Below are 25323 nucleotides of genomic sequence, written 5' to 3'. Positions count from 1 at the left end.
GAACTTGAAAAGCCATTATTGTAAGAACTACTCTTAAAATGCCATTTGGTGAATTGACGTGGTGTTGTAAATTCTCTCAATAAAACAAAATAATACAAGAAAACCCTCATCCTCCTTAGATTAGTATTCCAATTCCTTGTGCTTGATATCTGTAGCTCTGTTTTGAAGCCTTTTCCTTTCAACTTAGTTTACTAAACCATTCTTTGCTCTGTTAACAGGACATCGGCAGCTCACCACTTATTGAAGACAGTGTACCACCGGTAAAAGACACTAAGGTAAACTCTACTTTTACAAGCAAAGAAAATGTAATTAGATGTCTCTTCTATCTTGCATGCTTAAGCAGTTGTTTATGTAATACTCGGGAAGAAAGGTGGTAATCTAGTAATAATCTAAAAAAGATCACGGAGTTTACAGACTTTTTCCACACTCAACGTAAGGCCTACAGACCTGCTGTTACCATATACACTGCGATTGTGAGTTTTGAGATAAATATCGCCAAACCTTCCTATATTTATTTGTGGGGTGGGGGGGGGGGGTAGTCCTGTGTTTACTGGAACATGTTGATTTTGGCGCAGTAAGCACCACAGTCTGCATGTTGTTCCCCAAAATTCATAATTGTGTGGTTTTTATCACATCCCATAAATTCTGAACTCGAAGGAATTTGTATGTTATCGGGTGCAATAATTATCCCAGGACCACTTGTGATGCGGGCTTCTATTGCAAACGCTGTTCTTTGGTTCTTGAGTTTTGAGTTATGTGCTGTAATAATTTGATTGCAATCCTAAGAGAACATAGGCTTGCCTTATTCTCACCAGGTACTTTGTGTGTTACACATTTGACAACAGGTGCACTAAGTTAAAAGAACACTGTGTGCCTCGGAAGGTTAGTCGGAATTTATTGCATCCAATAAAATCTGACACCCCGGAGCTCAAAATGTATTGGGGGCAATAAAGTGCATCTCTTTTTGGGGGGAATAACATACAGGTTTTGGTCAACGAATATCCTCATGGCCTGGTAGATACCGAGACTTTTCCCCCCATTAATTCCATTAGTGTTCACCTGTTGAATTTATCAGGAAATGCGGACTTTACCGCACTCGTTGAGTAGCAGGTATGATAAACGCAGCACAACTTGAAATTCCGCAGTCTGAGCTAACATGGGTTCAATGAAGGGGTTGGAACTTGCCGTCACACGTGTAGTCAATCCATGAAATCGTGCAAGTTACCTTGTTTTGTAAAGCCCGTGGCTACCCAAACACTGGCTTCCCAGTGCTAGCAAACATAGTAACGAAGAGTGATGTTGTGACTAGATGAACTGATGAGTCTTCAACTGCTTTCTAAAACTCATGAGATTGCAGTTTGCTCTTAGGTGTCTGGAGAGGCAGTTCCAGAGCTTGGATACCAAATACGCGAAAGACCATCCTCCACTTCTGGTCCTTTTCATTCTTAGGATGGCCAGAAGGGACCGGTTATTGCGAACTGTGTGGGCCCTGAGCATATGGGAATGGAGGAAGATGACAAGCAAACGCATGCAATCTTATGGAATGCTGCACATAAAAAACAAAAAGTACCTCTGATAAAGCACGTGCAGTGGAAAGACACTGCACTTGAATTGGAAGTCGTTCTTGGGTTATGCTCCAGTGGAGGCAAAAACATGAAGAGAAAGTAAAAAAGAAGAAGACCCTCCATGCAGAATCAACACCAATGCACACAACAGTAAAGAACTCTTCATCATCATCAAGGAATTCACCAAACCCAAAAGCGAAACCACAGACGTCCTACCCTCCCAAGACCTTTGCAACAGACTCAGCACCTTCTTTCAACACAATATCGAGACGATTGACTACAACTTCCACAACCAGGACCTCTCCACCGCATCAGCAACCTCCTCAACTGACGCCCCCAGACAGACCCTGCTCAGTTGGACCCCACTCACCACGGACGACACCCTCAAGACCATGAAAAGTATCCACTCTGGTGCAGCATCGGACTACCGCACTGCATCTTCCACAAAGCTTATCGCACCTGAGCTTCGCTGAACAATCAACTGCTCCCTCGAGACCGCCTCCTTGCCTGATGACTGGAAACACGCCGAAATCAACGCACTCCTGAAGAAACCCTCCGCGGACCTGACAGACCTTAAGAACTTCAGGCCCATCTGCCTGCTCCCCTTCCCAGCCAAAGTCACTGAAAAAGCCATCAACCACCAACTAGCTGACTTCATAGAAACTAACGACATCCTGGACATCTCCCAATCCGGTTTACGAAGCAATCACAGTACCGAGACTGCCCTCCTCGCTGTCACTGATGACATTTGCTCTCTACTCGACCAGGGTGAAACTGCAGCCTTCATCCTCCTCGACCTCTCTGCAGCATTCAACACCGTCTCCCACCTCACCCTAACCACTAGAATCCATAATGCCGGCATCCGCGACAAGGCCCTCACCTGGATCTTATCCTTCCTCACAGGCAGAGTACAACGGGTCAGAGTTCTGCCATACTGCTCGGAACCGGCAGAGACCAGCTGCGGAGTGCCCCACAGCTCCTTTCTCAGCGTAAGGCGAGATCTAAAATCGTGCAGAACTGGAAAACAAAACTAATACCTACACTGAATCACTGGAGATCCAAAATGTTAAGAATAGAGAGATGGTATGTGTGAGGACAGGCTCGTATAGTAAGTTTCTGAAGCCATGGGAAAACCTTGTATAAACTCCAGTAATAAGGTCAGTATGAAATTATAGTATCATATTTAATGTGAAGAGCAGAATTACCGGTGCGGTGTGCAGAACTTGAAAAGCCATTATTGTAAGAACTACTATTAAAATGCAATATAGTGAATTGACGTGGTGTTGTAAATTCTCCCAATAAAACAAAATAATACAAGAAAACCCTCATCCTCCTTAGATTAGTATTCCAATTCCTTGTGCTTGATATCTGTAGCTCTGTTTTGAAGCCTTTTCCTTTCAACTTAGTTTACTAAACCATTCTTTGCTCTGTTAACAGGACATCGGCAGCTCACCACTTATTGAAGACAGTGTACCACCGGTAAAAGACACTAAGGTAAACTCTACTTTTACAAGCAAAGAAAATGTAATTAGATGTCTCTTCTATCTTGCATGCTTAAGCAGTTGTTTATGTAATACTCGGGAAGAAAGGTGGTAATCTAGTAATAATGTAAAAAAGATCACGGAGTTTACAGACTTATTCCACACTCAACGTAAGGCCTACAGACCTGCTGTTACCATATACATTGCGATTGCGAGTTTTGAGATAAATATCGCCAAACCTTCCTATATTTATTTGTGGGGGGAGGGGTAGTTCTGTGTTTACTGGAACATGTTGATTTTGGCGCAGTAAGCACCACAGTCTGCATGTTGTTCCCCAAAATTCATAATTGTGTGGTTTTTATCACATCCCATAAATTCTGAACTCGAAGGAATTTGTATGTTATCGGGTGCAATAATTATCCCAGGACCACTTGTGATGCGGGCTTCTATTGCAAACGCTGTTCTTTGGTTCTTGAGTTTTGAGTTATGTGCTGTAATAATTTGATTGCAATCCTAAGAGAACATAGGCTTGCCTTATTCTCACCAGCTACTTTGTGTGTTACACATTTGACAACAGGTGCACTAAGTTAAAAGAACACTGTGTGCCTCGGAAGGTTAGTCGGAATTTATTGCATCCAATAGAATCTGACACCCCGGAGCTCAAAATGTATTGGGGGCAATAAAGTGCATCTCTTCTGACTTTTTTGGGGGAATAATATACAGGTTTTGGTCAACGAATATCCACACGGCCTGGTAGATACCGAGGATTTTCCCCCCATTCATTCCATAAGTTTTAACCTTTTGAATTTATCAGGAAATGCGGACTTTACCGCACTCGTTGAGTCGCAGGTATGATAAACACCGCACAACTTGAAATTCCTCTCTCTGAGCTAACATGGGTTCAATGAAGGGGTTGGAATGTGCCGTCACAAGTGTAGTCAATCCATGAAATCGTGCAAGTCGAAATACTCAAATACTTTACTTTCTGCGGCACTCTTTGCACTTTTTATCAAAGTTTAAAAAAACTGTGTGTGGGAATGAAACACACAAAACCTTTACGACTAGTTTACTCTCGGTCTGACCTTCCCTCTCCTTGTTCTCCTTTTATTTTGTTTATTCAAATCCTAACCCCTTGGCCGAAGACTGCCGATTGAAAACTCATTAGTTAAGATTTATCAACCCAATAAACTACATTCTGGAGAGTGTTGTTAGTGTATTACCACAAGAGGGCGCCACGCGACCTAAAATACATATTTCATCTAATTCACTGTGACTCCTTTTCTTGTTAATAGGTGCTGTGATATAATTCCTACCAAAAACACATCTCTTGCTTTGTATTAGAAAAAATGGACTGCTGCTCTAAAGGCAGTAACGAATTATATATATTTTTCCCGTGAAGATTAATACTGTGCTCTTTGGAAATGCATAAATACAAGCGTATGATTGCAAAGAGGCCATGCACCACACATTCAGCCAGTCCCAACTTTTCAGCCATGAACGCTGTTCATGCACCTACTTTCCTGTTACATACCTGCCAACTTGAGTAACAATCTCACCGTGTGAGGAGGGGCGTTGGCCTTGAAGGGGACGGGCACTCGTCTGGTGCCGATGTCTTGGGGTGTTTTCACACCTCTTCATGGACTTCGGCTGTTCAAAGCCTCGGAAAACGAGCTGGAGAACCACAATTTTTCGTGTTTAAGTGGTTTTTCTCTGATATCGTGTGACATTGGCTCCTCATGAGGAGACCGTGTGATGGGGACCGATATCGCGTGTCACACGCCACCGTGTGAGTTGGCAGGTATGCTGTTACTTGTATAGGCTTAAGAATCCCAGCATTCACAGTGTTGACTGAAACCCCACAACATTACAAGGGACCACTTGGTGACTTTTGGTACTTGGAGACTTTTTGCACACTCCAGCCACAGACGCAGGTTTGGATTGGGATTAAAATTCTGCCCGGGCAAGATAAAAAAAAAGTGACCCACATGTGCTTATTGCCTTTGCAAAACTTTTATAAAATAAAAGGGGCGGGGTGTGGGGGGTGTATAAAAATGCTCGGACTAGCTTGCATTGGGGAAACACACCTGAATACAAGTGAGGCCACTTTGCTCTGTCCCCCTGCCCCCGCTTAATATGCATATGTAAATGGGCCGGCCCTTGCGAGAGAAAGGGAGTGACACCTCTGCCCTATTAAAAAAAGGGAGGCAATTGAGGCGACTCAGGAAGCTGGTGGCATCGGAACAACGCGCAGAAACCACCAAATCGCCCCCCAGACTGCTCAAAAAAAGCAGCCCACTGCTGGAACTGGACACCGGCCCCTCGGGCATTGCCCGAGTGCCCGCGTTACCAATCCGACACTGCACAGACGAGTCTTTTCACCCCAGAGACTGCATGAATTACATTAGTGCCCTAGAGGCTGAGGTGCTGCTGGTGTTTGGCCCACTTTTTGCACCTTCGTGGCATTAAGTTGTTCCAAAATAAGCTGCACGAGTGTCTGCGGCTTCTTCTGTAGGTAGGAATTTGTGTCACGTGAGCAGCGGTATTTGTGGCGCCAGGATGGGGTCAGATGTGACCTAAGGAGGAAGAAGCCTTGCAGGCTTTGTTCCCAACGGGGCCTGCTTGAGAAAAGACTCAACCTAATCTCCCACATCAACTCTATTGCTGAGAACGCACAATGCCAGTTGCGCCTCCTGTGGGGGATCCGTCGGTACTTCCAGGAGAAAGACTTAAAAACCTTGGTACAATCGCTGGTTCTCTCAAGACTGGGTTATTGCAATTCTCTCCTGACAGGCCTACCTAAATCCCACCTCTCCCCTCTCAAATCCATCCTCCATTCAGCAGCTCGCTTCATTTCAGGGTCAAAACGAAGCGACCACGTCACCCCTATCATGTCTGCTCTTCGTTGGCTTCCGATTGAGGCAAGATCCATTTACAAAACTGCCTGCATCATGCGTAAAGCCTTACACACGTCCTCCCCTCGTTTCCTGGCACACAAATTGAAATTGTCCGGAGGCTCTCGACCCTCTCGCAATGCGGTAAAGCTTCTGCTTGAGCCCCCCGTCTTCAAAAGGGAAAGATCCTTGGCGCAATCCTTCTCAGGCAATGCTGTGAGAATCTGGAACTCACTTCCCCCATTGCTCCGTGCCACCTCCTCTACCCGGATCTTCAAAGCTGATCTCAAATCTCTCCTCTTCCAAAGACATTTTGAGAATGAAAACTTTCATTCTCAGGCCCCTCTTGGAAGTTCGCTCCTCATTGTAAAATTTTGTATTTTTTCCTGTATATTCCTCTCTCCTGCGTGCTTTATTGGAATTTGTGTCTATGTAACCTTCATTTTTAGTCTGCTGTTTTTCTTTGTAATGTTTTATTGTGTTCCACTGTTCTTTTGTAACGTAGCTGGCGCTATTGTACAGCACTACTGTTTTTCTTTGCAATGTTTTATTGTGTTCCGTGGTTCTTTTGTAATGTAACTGGCTCTATTGTACAGCGCTATGACAACTTCGGGTAATGTTCGCCCTTTATAAAAATGCACAAATAAAATAAAATAAATAAAATATGCGGCTGCCCGTAAAGATTGTTATCGCGGTAACGAGCGGCATTTGGGTTCTTTTTAGGCATAATATATATATAATAATAAATGACCATAAATCACATAATGTTGAACCTATCATCGGGCCTAGACACTGGTACCCGACAATTAGAGTTTGTTGCAGTGCCTAGAAAGTGACATCTTCAGTTTATTAACATGATTGTACCTTTCAAACAAACAAAGTCCTATTTTTGCAAAAGTGTGCATCATCAAGTTAGCGTCTGAGCTGGTATTTAATCCATTTGTTTAGTTTTTTAAAAGGGACCTAAGTACTCTTTGTTTTCAGACTATATTAACAATTGTGCCACAACTCAAATACTCTATACCTGCTGAAAATAGCGTGTACTATGCAGATCACATAACAGTATTTTATGTGCATAACTCAGTGGGTGACTGCTTTTGTTACAGAGATCCTTTAGTTACTGTGCAGTTCATAAGTCCCCATTGTAATCTGGGTCATGAAGCTATTTTTTTGCCCCAGTCTTTCATTATTCTAATTTTTCTAAAAAGGGTTTGTTTGGGTGGAAATAAATTCTTATTAGCAAAGTCAACCCTAACGACTGTGTTACGTTCTGAATCCTAAGTTTGCACTCTTAAAAAATGCCTATCAGTATAGATGACATGTGAACCCTTGTAGTCGTCTTTTTCTTATGTAACCTTTTCTATACACTGATTTACACATGTATGAACATGAAATACATGTGAGAGAGGGGCTATGGAGAGATGAGAGGCACTGTAGGGGGGTGATAGTGATGAAGTCATTGAAGAGTCCTAATAAAGAATGCTGTATCCTGGTGAACTGTAAGGTCAAAAGTTCCTATACTTTAAAAACTAATAACAATTGAATATAGAATGAAAAATGTGTTGTAGAATGCATAATTTTGCCATTTTCCCCCAAACTTTCTTGGGGGAGAACCCCCATAGCCACCTGTAGCGGTCAGGCATGCTCGCTGTGCTCACCCGCTATGCACCGTTTGGGTGCTGGTCTTAACAAAATTTGCCAGGGCTGCTTTGGGTTCCCAGCCTGGCCCTGAGTCTAATTGCGTGTGTTTACCAATCTATAAACACTTTGTATCAACAAGCAAATTTAGCATCTGTGTGCATTTTAAAAATATGTATTTCTTGCCTTGTAATGCATCCTGCTTTACAACTTGAAGCATATAAAGTAATCACTCCCAAACATCACTTTTCCACTCAGAAAGAAATTCAGTGTATGCGTTACCAGCACACAGTCACACAACAATGTGAGGTGGAAGAGGAAGACATAGAAAAGACTACCACAGACAAAGAGAAGCTACTCCCTGTGAGTGAACGGGAGCTTCCAGGGATTTGAAGAGCTGTTAGTGGCAAGGAGCTATCAGATCAGATGGCGAAAGGCTGCGTGGGCTTTATGAAACTGAAAAAGTGGTTTGGAAGAGAGAGGCTGTCTTTAATATCCAAAAATCTGTAGTCCCCAATAAAGAAATGGTATTTACTAAGAGGAGCAGGGTAGTAACCCTAATGAAAAAAAAACCGAAAATAGTAAATTAATTTTAAAACATGCTCCATTTATAATATAGACAATTCCTTCGCCGAGGAAATAGATGCATAGAATGAAAACCCACGCTACTTTTTCACATTACAGTAAAGAACTTTCAAAAACTTCAAACCAACGTAAAACAAGCATTAAAAATGCAATAGGTCTCGCCTTTAAGTTAAAGTCATTTGCTTTGCTATACAATACCATTAGCAAAGCAAATGCCTGAACTTAATCAGGCCGAGACCTATTGCATTTTCCATGCTTGTTTAATCTAGCCGCGTTTTCTTCTTTCCATGCATCCATACATCCTTCCTTCCTTCCATCCATCATTCTTTTAATCATTCTTTATCATCCACTCTTCTCTGCATCTGTCTCTACATCTATCCTTCTCCCTGTACTTCTATTTCTTCATGCCTCCCTCCATCCACCCACCCATCCATCCTACTCTCTAGCCACACATCTCTGAATCCACCCGTGACACATCCGCCATCCAGGAGGGTCACTCATCCGAGAACAATTGTTCTGAAACAAAATGTGAGACTCCAGCGCCCCTTGGCAATGAATAAATGAAATATATCTTTAAAAGGTAGATAACATCAAAAGTGGAATGGCTGGAGTATACATTAAAACTGCACCAGTAATGATACTATAACAAGGAAACAATGGTTTGACATCCATTACAATGGTAAAACATATCATGTGGTCATCTAGGCACTGTCCAGACCCCCAGAGTAGCCATTTATTCGAGGTTTTAATTCCAAAATCAGGAAACAGACAAAAGAGTAGAGTATACAAATGTACTCAAGCAAATTAGCGCAAGTTACCAAGTCCACTTTGACCCTAGTGACATAACAAGTTTGCCCACTTATCACATCCTGAACCCCCGACAACCACTGACTAAACTAAACTAAAAGGCTATAGGGGGAAATGGGTCGTGTTTAAGAACTTAAACAGAATTTCTAGAAGTTTGTTTATTTTCTGTCCCTGACGCTGCCCTCAGGATTTCTGGGACATGGGGTAGGAAGAGAAGTACCAGGACTACCAAAGAGGAAGCTAGGGGTAGCACTAGCAAAAACTACCCATCACTACTCCTATTTAACGCTCATGCCCTTTTAGCTTTAATGAATCCAAGCAGAAGTTCTGAACCGGACTGTTTTTCCGCTCTAGCTGGCTTTGTCCCCCGCGTGTGCGGCACGTCTCTGCCTTTCCTAGGAGCCTGGTCTGGTTTAAGTGCGGTAGAGGCAGGAAACGTGCTTATGGCTCTGTGGCACTATGAGCAACGGTTATTACTACTGCCCAAATCACTGAGCCTATACCTGATGAGGATGAAAGGTTGAGCTAAACTCACCATGGCTAATATCTGTGACATGCCACACCATGCTGCCTCATTTCTCTAGTTTGTCAATACGGTGTTATCAAAAGATCACAGGCCACTGCAGCATTGCTTGTGTTCCATCTGTCTAATATGGGGCATCACTGGAGGAAAAATCGGCCGGACAATTTACAACTGGTTTCAGCTGCAGCATTTATATGTACATTTGACCATATGCCTGTGCTCTTCGAATTAAAACCCAGACAGACACCACCCTGTGCCACAAACAAATTCCAAGGTACAACTGGGACTCCTCCACAGTAGTCAGGCCCTTGCCTCAAGCACCCTAAAGCCAGGAAGCAACTGTGTCCAATGGAGACCATAAGTAACTGGTCGACTAGAATTTCTACATGAGCACCAGTTACGTTACAGAAAGACACACATATATAGGAATGGGACGATTAAGTGATTTGCCCAGGATCACAGGATGTTGAGCCGATGCCGAGACTCAAACTCGGTTCCACAGGTCCAAAGTGGCAGCTCAGGTCGTTATACCACATCCTCTCATTTCCAACAGCAAAGGGCGCCTGAGAGATTAACCATTTCCCGTGGTGGTCTGATTTTAGGAGGCTTGCGAGACAATGCCGAGTACCACTAGAGCAGAAGGCACCATTGCGGGCATTAAAAACGTGCCTCTTTCACTACCCACGACTGCCCCCTCGTCTGCCGAAAGCGCCTTGAGGCGGCTCAAGGCTAGTGGTTTATTAATCAATTAGTTCCATGACCATACGGTTCGTCGTGGCAGAGCATGAACCCACTCTGAGTTGTCGCTCTCTTTTAGCTGGTCGGGCGCAAGTTGGTCTCGAAATGCACTGTCCCAATTTTGATTTTTTTTCCACGATTTAAGGGACCTTGCAAGACTCCACTAGTTTTAAAATATCTGCGTTTTTTGTTGTTGAAATACAAACGAGTCCTGAAATGTATTTTGTCGGAGACTATCTATGTACGTGCCAAACCCGCTATAAGCTTCCCCTCCCTCCTTTCCACCCAAACGCGTCAACGGCTGCACTGTGCGTGTCCTTGTTGTCTATATATAGCTGCACTCCCCTCGTGTGCGCTCCAGCAAGTACATTAACCCACCGTGCCGCCGAGTTTGTGGAGGAGGGGGGGGGGTCCAGTAAGGGAGAGGGGGCTACGGCTGAAAAGATAAGCAGATCATAGTGCGGGAGGACCGACTCGTCCCCGCAGGGGACCCTCTTAAGAGGGCGGCCCCTTAGTGCCCCCCCAAGATGGCACTGTCGACGAAGATACCGTCGACGAAGACATCGTCGACGACAGGGATGTCCCCACGATGACTTTACCTTCTACAACACCCGTCGACGTTCCACCGTCGACGACCGTGCCGTCAACGGCCTCGTCGACGATGATGGATTCTGGTCTCCAAACCACATGTGTACGCCTAAGAATCACCAAAAAGGCACTCACACCGGTTTTAACATCGCCAAGCAGAGTTCAACCACTGCCTCCAGCATGTCTTCTTCAAGAGGGGGATTCAGATGAGGGGGACATGTTTCAGACGGCAACAAGTCCTTCGGAACTTAATGTAAAATGCCAAAGTTCGGATAAAAATGAGGATCAGGAGGAGAAATATCATCCGCCACCTCAACCTATGGTTTGCCTGCCAGCCTCTTTAGTTACTGACTTAAGGTACCTTATTCAAGACTACAAGCAGAGGTTTCCAGAGTCACCTGCTCCACTGCCTACCACAGTATCTCCTTCACCAAGACCACGGCCTCCACCTTTAAATATTCAGCCTGAGCGGTTTGATCTGCCACATCCTCCGACTTCTGATGAGGAAGAGGAAGAACAGCAGGAAGAGGGAGAACTGCAAGATGCCCAATCTATGCATGATGACTGGGATGACTATGTCATTCCCTATCCCGCGTCTCCAGTGCCTGTGCCTGCAGATTCTCCACCAGGCGACATTGGAGGATTCCATAGTGTAGTTGAGAGGGCCGCTCAACGTTTTAAAATAGCAATGGTCTCTCAAGAACAAGACTGTTTCTTGTATGATTTTAAAGAACCTCTCAAAAAAGCAGTGAGATCAATACCCATTATTGATTATTTATGGACTCAGGGGGTTAAAGTCATGCAGAACCCTTCCTCCGTACCTCCGGTGGTACCTCGATTGGATAAAAAGTATAGAGCACCTGATACTGCACCGGCTTGTTTGATAGGACACCCCAAACCGGACTCAGTAGTGACGCAGGCGGCACAGAAGAATTCCAGAAATCCTTCTGCCCCATTATCGGCACCTCCAGATAAGGAAGGCAGGAGGTTAGACAACATTGGGAAGCGGTTCTCCTCAATGTCTGCAATGACGGTGAAGGCAGCCAATGCCTTGGCGCTCCTGGGACGCTACAATAGACAATTATGGGCGGATATAGCCCCATATCTATCGGAATTACCAGATACATCCAAAGAGGAGGTAAAGAAAAATTTACTAGACGGTGAAACCTTGGCGTCTAAAATAATAGACTGTGCGATGGATATCGCTACAACTGGTTTCCGACAGCTGGCTGGAGCAGCAGTCTTGCGACGGCAAGGGTGGCTAAGAGAAAATTCCTTTCATCCCGAGCTGCAAACGAAAATATTGGATATGCCCTATGATGGCCAATTGCTCTTCGGCTCCAAAATTGATGAAGAGCTACAAAATATAAAGAAGGAAACGGACAGTGCTAGGGCTCTAGGTACTCTCCAGTATAAGAACCAGTCCTTTCGTGGGTCTAGAGGAAGAGGACAGTCCTCTTATAGAGGAAACTATCAATACAGGTCTTCATACTCTTCAGGCCAGAGTCGACCCCAATATCAGCAACTCCAGCAACATGGACAACAATCTTCTTATGGCAAGTCGTCCTTTCGTGGTAGAGGACAGCGGAAAAACAATGGTCGTAGACAATGACATGTCTCTTCAGCCAGTCCCGGATTCGTTTCCCTCAACAAAAATTGGAGGAAGGATTTCCCATTTCTTAACAAATTGGATAAAGATTACCACGGACCGTTGGGTCCTTCAATTGATTCAATTCGGCCATTCTCTGGAATTCACGCATATTCCACCCCAAACTCCTCCCCGCCCAATGAATTACAAAAATCTACGGCTGCTTCTCAGAGAAGTCTCTCTTATGCTCTAGAAAGGGGCAATAGAAAAGACCCTCCGTTTCAACGAGGAAGGGGATTTTATTCTCGCTTCTTTTTAATTCAGAAAAAAGAGAAGAAATGGAGACCGATTTTGGACCTCAGGGCCCTCAACAAATTCCTGAAGAAGCAGTTGTTTCGCATGGTAACGATCCAGGAGGTCTTACAACTCCTGGAAGTGGAAGATTACATGACGTCTCTGGACCTTCAGGACGCTTACTTCCATATACCAATTCACAGAAATCACAAAAAATATTTGAGATTTGCAGTGGCAGGCAGACACTTTCAATTTCGCGTCCTACCCTTCGGGCTCAAGTCTGCACCTCGCATCTTCACGAAGTGTCTATCCCCAGTAGCTGCATATCTCAGGCAGCACCATCATCAAGTCTTTCCGTACCTGGATGACTGGCTGATCAAGGCTCCATCCTTAAAAGACACGTCCAGGTCTTCCAACGCTTGTCTGCAACTTTTCAATCATTTAGGACTCACGCTCAATCGGGAGAAATCAGTCCTTCTACCTTCTCAGCGCATCCATTTCCTAGGTGCAACCCTTGACACACGACTAAGGAGAGCCTTCCCATCTCAAGAGAGAAAGAACAAGCTTTTGACGCTGGCTATGCGTGTAGCTTCAAAGAGGACCTTAACACTCTGACTTTTCAAATCTCTACTGGGGATGATGTCATCATGTATCCTCTTGATACCTCACTGCCGGTTGCGGATGCGCCCCCTCCAGGAGGCGCTCTCAAAACAATGGGTCCAATGCACAGGGTCTTTCGACGATCTCATCAAAGTAACTCCTCAGATGGTCAAGGCCCTACAATGGTGGATGTCTGCTCGAAACCTTTCTCAACACTTACCATTTCTGATTCCGGCTACACCGCATGTCATCACAACAGACGCCTCCGTGAAAGGTTGCGGAGCGTTTCTTCAAGAGCTACAGATAAGCGGGAAGTGGTCTCCCTTAGAAAAGGGGCTCCATATCAATCTCCTGGAACTGCTGGCAGTCTTCCTCGCCCTGCAAGCATTTCTGCCAAGAATCAAAAATTCCCTAGTGCTCGTCCGTACAGACAACACTACGACGATGCACTACCTCAACAAACAAGGAGGGACTCGCTCTATAAGACTCTCTCACGAGTCGCAGAAAATCTGGAACTGGTTAATTGGACACAATATATCTCTTCGAGCAGAGTACGTCCCAGGCAAGGAAAATGTACTCGCCGACTCATTAAGCAAACAGAGGTCAACATCTCATGAATGCGAACTGGATCGAGGACTCCTCAACTAAATCTTCTCCCAATGGGGCACTCCTCAGATCGACCTGTTCGCCACAAGATCCAACACCAAATGCCCACACTTTGCAAGCTGGCATCCCCTGAAAGGGTCCCTAGGGAATGCATTTCGATCGCATGGTGCATACGCCTTTCCACCATTTCCAATGATTCCCAGGGTCCTCAGAAAGTTGAAGGTGGAGCCTTGTACACTCATTCTGATAGCCCCTACGTGGCCACGCCAACATTGGTTCACAGAACTCTACCGCCTATCTCTGGAGCTGCCGATCCGCTTGAAGCAGTTCCAATCTCTCCTCACAATGAACAACCATTTGAATCTGAATCTAGCCTCTCTCAAATTAGCGGCTTGGCTCCTGAGTTCAGAGAACTTCAGAATTTGAATATTCCACCAGACTGTAGGACCATCTTGGCTCGAGCACAGGCGGATAGTACCAACAAAACATACTCTTTAAAATGGAAGAGATTTTGCATCTGGTGTAAGACCTTTTCCAGTTTAGACAGGCCGTTAAGACTCTGTTATTTGTTTAGTTTCCCTGATGTTCTTTTCGCCCCTCTGAGTTTTTAGTGTTGTGTTGTGTTTACCTCGTCAAAGCGCCAGGACGCCCCTTCGCTGGGGCAGCTGTGCGCGGTATAAATAAAAATAACATAACATAACATAACAAGGTATACATCCTTTCTCTTCCTCTCCGGAACAGATACTGCCTTATCTTCTCCATCTGGCAAAATCAGGCCTTGCTCATGCTTCAGTCAGAATCCACTTGGCGGCAATCTCCCGTTACAGAAAATCTCCTACTGGCCCTTCTCTTTGGTCCCACAGGTTGATCAAACAGTTTTTGAAAGGACTCTACAGAACCTTACCTCCTGTGAAAATTTTGCCACCTACCTGGCACCTAAATATGGTCCTTAATCCGCTCATGAAGCATCCTTTTGAGCCAGTACACAGGGCTGACCTAAAATACCTCTCTTGGAAGACAGCTCTACGGCTCAGCGAGGCGGGTGAGTGGGCTCCAAACCCTCTCGATACAGGAACCCTTTCTGCAATTCATGCAGGACAGAGTAATTTTGAAGACAAATCCTAAATTTATTCCAAAAGTCCAGTTGGACTTCCATCTCAACGAACCTGTGGTCTTGCGCTCTTTCTTCCCGAATCCCAGTACTACAGCGGAAAGGTCGTTGCACTCTCTAGATCTTAAAAGATGCCTGAAATTTTATATTGAAAAGACACAAAACTTCAGAAAGTCACATCAACTATTCGTGGCTTACAGCAGGCCCAGGAAGGGCCTTCCACTAACAAAACTAAGTATTTCACGCTGGATTTCTGCAGCTATTTCTTTTTGTCATGAACAGGCAGGGCAACCCCTGCAATCTAAAGTGAGAGCCCACTCTACCAGGGCCATGACCACGTCCATGGAACTTTTTGCAGGAGTGCCGGTCATAGACATTTGTAGAGCGGCAACATGGAAGTCGCCACATACCTTCACTGGACATTACTGCCTGGATACAGGACTCATGAAGGATGCTGCAGTGGGCCAAGCAGTACTTCATTATCTCTTTCAGTAGAGGTGAGCCCTCTTTTCATCCCGCCATCCTTCTCAGGTATGCACATTACTCTCTTGTATGATTTGATGGTATTTCTTACTAGCGAATGTGTATTTCTATTAGTCGTTTGATATGTGGTTATCTGATGACTTATATATATTTCATACCATCCGAAATGTGATTTGTTCATTGCTTGCTACTCTGATTCAGGCATGTGAATCTATGAAAGACACCCATAATACTGGATAAGAAATGCGTTATTTACCTGTAACTGCAGTTATCCAGTATTGGTGTCTGTCATAGATTCACATGCAACCCTTCCGCCTCCCTTGGAAGGGCTCACCTACTTCTCTCAGTAATACGCCTACTTAGCACTGTGCGTATGATAATCTGAGGGACTGAGGCTCCTTCCAGGAGGGTTCTAGAGGGAGGTGGTAGCTGAGTGGCTCTTTTCTAGAGTTTGGTCCTTTCTGCAAAAGGAAATGGATATGTTACTAATGTGAGGCCTTTAGGCCTAGTTATCTATATGTCTATGGGACATTACTTTATTGATGTACCAGGGACTCCCATTCCGACGACGGGGAATGATTCAGGCATGTGAATCTATGAAAGACACCAATACTGGATAACTGCAGTTACAGGTAAGTAACGCATTTCTTTCTCACTTGCTGACAATTACACTGGGTCATACTCATCCTCATCACGGTCCTACGTCCCTTCCAACCTGCTGGTGGTTAGCAACATGCTTTCATCTCAAGCTATACTGCTTTGGGAGTGGAGGAAGTGTTTCTACTTTTCTTCTGGATTATGAGCAATGAAAAAAGTCAAAAGCAATAAAGTGATTTTAGCAGGGCGTTTTTCTGGATAAATGTATTTTACAGGGCAGAAGGATGCCTGTCTCCACGCTTGGGCTCCCTCATATGATAAGCACACAGAGGAGTTGACTCAGTTGAAGGAAGATCACTTAATTCATGGAGGTATTCAGTTCAGTAAAAATATTTTTTGTCATAACCTCAATCAACCCTGTATCTTAACTTCGACAATAATTGTGCATGATATAACTTCATATTGCTCGATAGCTAGGATGGCCCTCAGAAAGGCTCAAAAGGGCTTTTATGCGTCAATTACACAAGCAAAAAGCCTCTACTATGCTGAACTATTCGAAAAAGGGGGTTCGCCCTAATACTCCACCCCCATCTGGGCGAAGAAACACTGAAAAATAGAAAAAATTATGTGCCACAATGGATCTGGGAATCTTTTATATTGGGAGGACACTTAAATTAATCCTTCACCTGGAATAAATATACCGAAGGTTTCTTTATATATTCAAAAAACACCCACCAGCATATGGTCAACAATTGTGTTTATATTAATATCTATATTTATTTTGAGAAGGATCAATATACAACATATGAAAAATCAACATACAACATATATATACACTAAATGTAATATACATAAACAATCACAAACATATCTATACACAAATATATGCAATTCCTGTTTACCCTAACTACTGTTGTGGATGCAAAACCAGATTTTTTTAACACAATAATTATCTTTTGCAATCGTATTAACGAAGATAGCCCATCAATATAGTCACAACAAGAGGGAATATTCATAAACCCTCTTCACTCATTAGGCTGTGCTAAACAATTCCTTTCCTTAATTAAAAATCTTTGGGGCTTCTCCAAAATGTGGTGTCAACGCGTTTCAGCCCGAATAGTTAAGGCCCCATCAGGACTGGGGTAAAAGGAAATCTACAATAAATAAATGTATTCCTTATATTTACAAATTAGACATTTATTTTATAAAGGGAGACAAACATATTTACACAGGAAAAAGAGGGATAGCTTGGTAAGTATATCAACTTAGGTAGCAGATCCCTATCTTGGCGCAGCAGTAAGCAAAGTATAAATACAAAAAGGTGGAATGAAAAAATTCTCATAGTGGTAAGCATGCGTATCTAGTCCGAGAATTAAATACACAGTATCAAAACAGTGAAAAAATTGAGGAAATCAACAAATAATAAAACAATAAAGATAGTCAGTGGGAGTGCAACCTAAGGTAAATATTTTACACATGCACACCACCATCCCACGAATTCTTAGAGTTGTGAAATGTTAAAAGACAAGAGGAAAGAACACGTGTCCACTTCACCAAGTGTCCTCACTAACCTTTACTTATTCCAGCTGGCTTAATGACCCGTAAATAACCAATGGCCAACTAACAAAATGGTCCCAAGAAGAATAATTCTATTAGAAAATAATAAAGATAAAAATGCCTTATTAACTACACCACACGGGAAATAATTTGAAAGCCCACAACAATGGGTTCAATATTCAACATCTTGCGAAACATACATACTTTTACTGTGCAATCACAACATGCCATTTGTATTCCCAGGAGGGAGCCTCACTTATCACGGAGGTATCGGGCCACTCTCTCAGATAACATTTCCCAGTATCTACGTCTGTTCTAAAGGAAAATAAGGAAACTGGCAATGAATACCCCAGTGGCAAAACCACAAAGATTCTCAAGCCTATTCTAAGACGGACAATCAACAGAGACTACTATCCTGAACGCATTGCTCTCTCCGGGAACAATATTAAGGAAATTTTTTACATTGTTCAAAACTTCCTATCTCCCAGAGTAGAGGCTATTACTTATCCTGCCTCGTCTGCATCGTGTGAAGAACTCTCTAGTTTCTTCATTGACAAAATCCAAGTTCTCTAAGCTAATTTTGACATCAGAGATATTCTCTCTGTAGGGAACACGCCACTGAACGGGCTGCTTCCAACTTTGCCATTGTCACCTGTGTTGGTGGCTTTTACACTATCGCTCTGCTAGACTCGTTGATGGTCCTCAAGTCTCTTAAATCGAGATAACCGACAGACCCCTGTCCGGTTAGATTGCTGTCCTCGGTCGTAGAGATGGTCAATCCAGTGGTAAATAGACTGATCAATTTGTCCCTCTCGGAAGCCACGGTGCCTATAGCTTGGAAACAGGCCAAAATGTTGCCACTACTGAAAAAATATTTCTCTCCCTCCTGGTGTGGCAAAAGTCTGCGAAAAAGTGTTAAACAAACAATTGTCCAACTATGTCGAACTTCACAGCCTGCTACACCCGACACAATCGGGCTTCAGAGTCTCGTACAGCACTGAGCTGGCTCTAGGCAAAGTTGCTGAAGCCATTCAGAAAACTCTGGACACGGGCTGCAGGGCATCCTTTAGTATGTTGGACCTCTCAGCTGCATTCAACACTGTGCCACATTCCTTGCTTCTGGACCGTCTCATGGAAATTGGAATTTCGAGGTGTGCCTGGAAATGGTTGAAGTCCTTCCTGGTGGGCAGAACACAACAAGTCTGGAGGAGCTTGGTACCAAGATCATCGCTTATGCAGATGACACCCAGCTCCTCTTCACATGGAAGAAAAATTATTCCTCTACTTCATTAGCTAAATCCTGTCTGTCGGCTGTCTTTCGATGGCTCTCCTCAGCACAGTTAACTGAAATCCTCCTTTTTGGGAGCTTCCCCCACTCTGTTCCAGAAATTGCTTTGGTCTGATGAATTTCCCATGCCAACTTCTGAGGGTCAACCCAACAAAAACCTTGGAATATGGTTTGACGAGAAGCTGAAATTCTCTACTCAGATGAAGAAGCTTACAGGTCAGTGCTTTGGTACACTAAAATCCCTTAGAAAGTTCTTTCCTTTTCTCTCTAGGTCAGCAAGGGAAACAGTCACATGTACTCTGATATCATCACGCATTGACTATGCTAATGCCCTGTATGTGGGCCTGCCGGGTTATCTCTTGACGGACTGCAGGTAGGCCAGAATGCCCCTGCCAGGTTGCTTCTCAATATCCCTATAAAGACCAGTGTGAGGCAACACTTGCGCGATCTATACTGGCTACCTGTGACAGAAAGGGTTACGTTTAAATCCCTTGTCCTGGCACACTCAGCTCTATACAGACATGCTGCTCTTGCCTACCTGAGAAAGCACTTCAGGTTTTATGTTCCTTCCAGACAGCTATGCTCAGCCACGCAGCTTCTTGCCCACATCCTGAGATTTCACCTTAAGAGAGTTGGAGTGAGCTCTTGCTTTTAGGGCAGCTTCAGCCTGGAACCTGCTTCCCTTGAACCTTCGTAGCATTCAGGACCCCGATCTCGTCAAGAAGAGACTAAAGACGTTTCTTTTAATCTAGTAGTCCTATCCACCTTTCCCCACCAGGTTCGCGCCGGGACACTCGTTTGAGTAGCTGTGCGCGATACAAATTTCTTAAACATAAACATATCCGGTGGTTTAGTCATTCATTGATATTGAATGGCCTTCTTTGACATATTAGTCCTTGAAGAAAATGGAAGGGCTGGAGTTTCTCATCCTTAAAGCTCAACCAGAGAAAATTCTGAGATTCTGGCAGTCTGATGAAGGGCTTAGGAGTTATTCAAAGACTAAGCATTCTCCTTTTTAAATCAAAAGCCGTTTTGGAATTAAAAATGTAAAAACACCAAAGAGCTTGCCACGATTCTTAAAAGTAACCAATAGGATGAAGCAAGCACTACATTAATCTTTTCTTGAAACAAAGCAAAGCTCCCTATTAATTGGCTGTAAAAGAACAGTTTTGGGGGGGAACGTTTTTTTCACTCTCTTTACTAGTTTCTTGTAGTAATTGTGCAGAATCATTACTAGAAATGTTAGTTCCAGTGTTCAGCAAATCCCCAGACAAGCTTGGAAATCTTCTTGGGCACTACTTTTTCCCACTTCGTTCAAGTCCATAACTCTTTGAGCTTCTTATTCTTACAGGTAAGCAAGAGGCTTTCTCCCCTTGTCCTCAGAAAAGCATTTCATTTCTAGCGATTCAAGGTAATACAGGAAACTCCACTCCTCAATCCTTCACCAGGCAGGGGGAATTCCTTCACCATACAGTCTTCTGAATTCGACTTCTGTCTCTAGCATCTCTGTTAGAAATGAGGGTCTCTAGTTGGCAGAGGTAGTTACCTTCGGCAAGTAGGGACCCTTCTTCCTAGTCAGGGCAAGGGAGTTACACCCTTAAAATAAGCCCTGCTCACCCTTTTGGTAGCATGGCACGAGCAGTCAGGCTTATCTCAGAGGCAGTGTGTAAAGCATTTGCACATTACCAACAGTAACACCGTGAAAACACTACAATAGGACACCACACCAGTTTTAGAAAAATAACCAATATTTTATCTGTGCAAATAAGCCAAAAATGATTTAAAAAAAATACCCCATACAGTTCTCTGAATTCTCAATAATCAAAAATAGACTTAAAATACAGTTCCTTGAAGTTGATAACTCCGTCCGGGGCTATCACGGTGTCGTGAAAAACAATTCCAAACAGTTCTGGCTGACAGCATCGCCGCGGGCCAGCTATGGTGTCGGAAAGATACGCAAAACAATCCCTTTTAGAAATGTAGGGCTTTGGCAACCTCTAGTTGAGCCCTGAAGAGTCGGCGTCCCAAAAAATTCCTTTTCGATTACTAAGATTTATTTCCCATAGCAAATTAGCCTCTAGTTTAACCCTGCGCTAGAAGCGCTTTTTCCATTGGCTCACTGAGCCTCTCCATATGCTCTTCCAGGACCGGAGCACTTCCAATTAAATTCCCCCTTTGCTGATCCTACAGCTTTTCTGTACGCCCACCTCGCCGCCTTACCAGCTGGAGGAGAGTAACTTTTCATTTTCCTCCCCGCATCCTGGAGTAGCTGAAACGCCACACACACTCTGCTGAACAGTGAGAGTAGCAGCCCAATCCACTGTTTGCCTGCATGCGCCACAGTAGCAGCATTGTCCTTGCGCAGTACTGTTGAAACAGTGTGAGCTGCAGCAGTATCAACTAATTGCCGGACTCTGAGGTGAGGAGCCCCGGATTCTGGTAGATGTCCCAGGCTGCTAGAGTGCAGCAGCCTTGAAGATCCTGCCAACGGACCTCACTGGAGTGGCAATCTTTAAAGGTCCAGAGCCGCTGATGCGAAGCATGAAGGATGCCCCTGTTTGGAGCTGGGATCAGATCCAGAACTGACTGGCTGCTCATGCTGCGCTATGTATATGTCATTGAGTGTTGGTAGCTGCAAGCAGGCCCATATTGCAGTTTGTACCCCCTCCCCAGAACCGGGCATCTGGACCCTCGTGTTGTTCCCCATGATGGGGCACAACAGATCACTGAAACCAGAGAAAACCTCTCTAAATCCTACGGAGCCTGGATCTCAGACAATATAATCTGCCAAAATAGACACCATCCTCCAGGCCATTGAAGCCTCCCGAATCTCTCTTGTGGCCAAAATTGACTTGGTGGCAGTAGACCTGACTCTATTGAGTGATGGCCACCGAAAGCTATTGGATCAAGTCAATCAGTCAGACAAGGCCATGACCGCATCACACCCTAAACAACTAACCTTCAGGGCCAGTTGGCTGACCTAAGTAAGCAGGTCAAGTTCCCTGAGGACCACGCAGAAGACGGGGAGGGCCGCTCTTGCTGTAATAACATCAAAGTAGGTGTCTTGGAGGAGGGCACTGACAGTCCACAAGTTGTAGAATTCTTGCAGACCTGGCTGTGTTAGCTGCTGTCAGTTGAGGAACTGACCCCATATTTCCCGGTGGAGCAAGCCCATAGAGTGACCAGGCAGTGGTCCCCAGTGCCCATGGGAGCCAGGATTCCCCAATATAAGGAAAAGGATGCTCTCCTGCGAAGGACTCGACAATCAGACCCCTTCATTAGGGACAACCACTGCATCCTCATGTTTTCGGACTACACCTTGGTGGTCTAGAGGTGGAGGGTATCCTTCCTAGGAGTCAAGCGACGACTTTGCGAGCTGGGTCTGCGCTGTGCCCTACTCTTTTCAGCAAAAATTAAAACTAAAATAAGAATTTTTTACAGACTCAGAGGATGCCTGGAACTAGGTGGAGCCAGGGGGAATGCCCCTGAGGTCCCCCAGGATGCGCCGTTGTAGTCCCGGGGGGCCCATTGTAGTGGTGGGCAATGTCAGCCACGCTATGGCAGACCCAGGTCCTAGACTGTCATGCTCAGCCCTGGACACAGTTGCAGAATTTCACAGCACTTACCTGGAGCCCTCTGACCAGTAACGGCTCGTGGAGGGAGGGCTAAGGGGGAGGGGGGGGGGGGGGTGAGGAGCGGGGTGGGGAGTAGTAAACTACAGAATACGGCCAAACAGAGGTAAGTAAACAAAGCAATAAATAAAAGGAATTTCATTGCGTGCGCTGCATTGCCAAATGCGATGCAGCACTCGCAACAAATTAGTTGTATTTATTTATTTGTTTACTTACCTCCGTTTGGCTGTATTCCGTAGTTTACTACCCCCCACCCTGCTCCTCCCCCGCCCGCAGCATTCCCTCCACGAGCCGCTACTGCCTCTGACCCCTCTGGAGAGGAGACCCGCGGTGATACCTCGTCCTCCTCCTCGACCCCATGACTCCTTAGCCCCTTGCCTCAAGTGACCTCCACAGGCTGTGAATGACATTATCTGACTCCATCAGATGAGTCTGTCCCCCCTCCCCGGGGGCTGTCTGAGGAGGGAGGGGGCTGGCTATCCTGAGGCTCAAGTCACCTGGCTGATCCGCTGTGCCAAACAAATGCGAGCACCTGCTGTTTGATCCTCCAAATAAAAGAAGAACGTGGTGCTCTTGTTCCCCCAATCCATCCTTCATTCCTGGACGAGCCCTCTGACTCCTACACTCCCATGGGAATATTCGGGGGTCAACCAGTCATAATGCTCCAACCCACATGTTTCAGATCATCTCCTGGAATTTTGGAAGCTTGTATTCACCTGCCCGCAACTATAAAATACATTCCTACCTTAAATGCAGATTGGTTGTTGACATAGCACTCCTGCAGTTATCTCACACTACATGCACGGAGGCTGACCGTCTCTATCGATGCTGGAGAGGTCAAGTCTACTCCACTGGTTATTTGCCATACCCTAGAGGTGCCCTAATCTGGATACGAGTGGGTATTCCCCTACAGGTCCTGGCCCAGGAGATAGACCCAGAGGGCTGATTTGTCTTCTAGAGGCTAGACTTGTTCACACACCCCTTCTGATCTGCAACATTTATGCTCCAAATTTTGACTAGATGATCTTTTCCTCCTGCCTGGAAAGAAACTTGACTCGTTGGACTTATCGGCTGTGGTTTGTAGGGGAGTCTTTACCCCCCTCTTTGGATAGATTTCATCCCACACTTCCCACTGCCCCTGCAATAGCTATAGCCCGTAGCCTGACATCCTAGCTTCACCATTGGTCCCTTAGAGATGCATGGCGAATTCTTAACCCTCACGTCAGGCTATACTCCACTGACCACGATCTCTTTGTACGTCTTGACCACATAGTACGCTCCACCTCAATCTGCTCCTTGATCTCTTCCCCTGACTACCTTGGCAGGGAGCTATCGGACTATAACCACTTATTCATGGGTGTCCATTGGGGGAAAATTCTCTCTCCAATCCCCATATGTAAATTGCAGCCTGCTACCCTGAAGGACCTCGCCTTTGCCGCGTTGCTCTTAGGCCAGACTGCGGAATACTACAAGCATAATGAAGGGTCTATCCCTTTCCCCGATCACTGAGTGGGAGGCCTATACGGTGGTCCTCAGAGGGGCCTTCATCTGCATTATCAGCGGGGAACGCCGTAGCCTCTTGGAGGCCCGGCATTGGGCAGAACAGGCCTACGTGACGAAGAAGAGGCAGGCGGTGGACGACCCAGAGCAGTGGTCCACCCTTACACCGCTCCGGGAGCGGGAGCCGCAGCTAATTGAACATTTACGCTGTTCGTATAATAGGATGTACCTATCTAGATCTTTTTGGGAGGGCGACAAATCGGGCGAACACCTTGCTGGGCTAATTTGAAACAAATCACATTAGTCCCCTATACCACATCTCCGTCTGGTGGATTGTGTCGACCTTCATTTCCTGGAAGACATTCACAAAGTGTTTGTATGCTTCTACACCTCACATTTTGCTCTCCACTCCCTGCCTCCACTCCATGACATACAACGATTCTTGGACGAAGCCCTTCTCCCATCCCTCTCTGCGCTCGAGAGACTCACGATGGATGCTCCTAGTGTCAGACTCGAGGGAAGCAGTCTTGGAGATGACAACTGGGAAAACACCGTGGGCTGATGGTCTTCCAACAGAATTTTATAAGCACTGTGCAGCCGTTTTGGCCCCACTCCTGGTCAAATTGTTTGAATCCATACTGGAGTCGGGTCATCTCCCATGAACTATGAGTGAGGCGCTAAGAGTTTTCCTGCTGAAACCAGGGAAAGATTCCCTAAGCCCTTCTTCATACGGTCCCATAGCCATTCTGAACATGGACTATAAAATCACCTTCCTCATCAAGATTCTGGCCAAACAGTCATGCAGACATATGCTGAATTCTTACGGGCCATAATATTGCAATATAATACATAATAATGCATAATAATACAAATATATTAGAGCTCTTTTTCCAGAATAAGGAGGGGGTGCAGTCCAAATGGCCCTGTGTGGATGCCTTGGTTCTCGACCTCGAAAAGGCTTTTGACCCCCTCAGTTGGGAGTATCGCTTCACAGTACATCACCACTTTGGGTTCAGGATAGGTCGCGCTGCATCTCAAGCTATACTGCTTTGGGAGTGGAGGAAGTGTTTCTACTTTTCTTCTGGATTATGAGCAATGAAAAAAGTCAAAAGCAATAAAGTGATTTTAGCAGGGCGTTTTTCTGGATAAATGTATTTTACAGGGCAGAAGGATGCCTGTCTCCACGCTTGGGCTCCCTCATATGATAAGCACACAGAGGAGTTGACTCAGTTGAAGGAAGATCACTTAATT

At 45.0% G+C, this 25323-nt stretch overlaps 1 protein-coding gene across 8 annotated transcripts in view; it reads left to right on the top strand.

Moving 5' to 3' along the window:
• The window catches only part of SH3BGR (SH3 domain binding glutamate rich protein), a 456857-nt gene that overhangs the window by 371496 nt on the left and 60038 nt on the right, over positions 1-25323 (top strand). For 5 of the 8 annotated variants that reach the window (XM_078656835.1, XM_078656834.1, XM_078656829.1 and 2 more), the window contains 2 exons: positions 219-275; positions 3003-3059. In XM_078656835.1, coding sequence (XP_078512961.1) covers positions 219-275; positions 3003-3059 — 114 coding nt within the window. The remainder of the gene's footprint in view (positions 1-218; positions 276-3002; positions 3060-25323) is intronic. The other 3 variants (XM_078656830.1, XM_078656832.1, XM_078656833.1) reach the window with 1 other exon arrangement.

Source organism: Lissotriton helveticus, chromosome 8, assembly GCF_964261635.1.
Source record: "Lissotriton helveticus chromosome 8, aLisHel1.1, whole genome shotgun sequence".
Lineage (NCBI taxonomy): Eukaryota > Metazoa > Chordata > Amphibia > Caudata > Salamandridae > Lissotriton > Lissotriton helveticus.
This window is presented reverse-complemented; position numbering and strand designations above follow the sequence as displayed.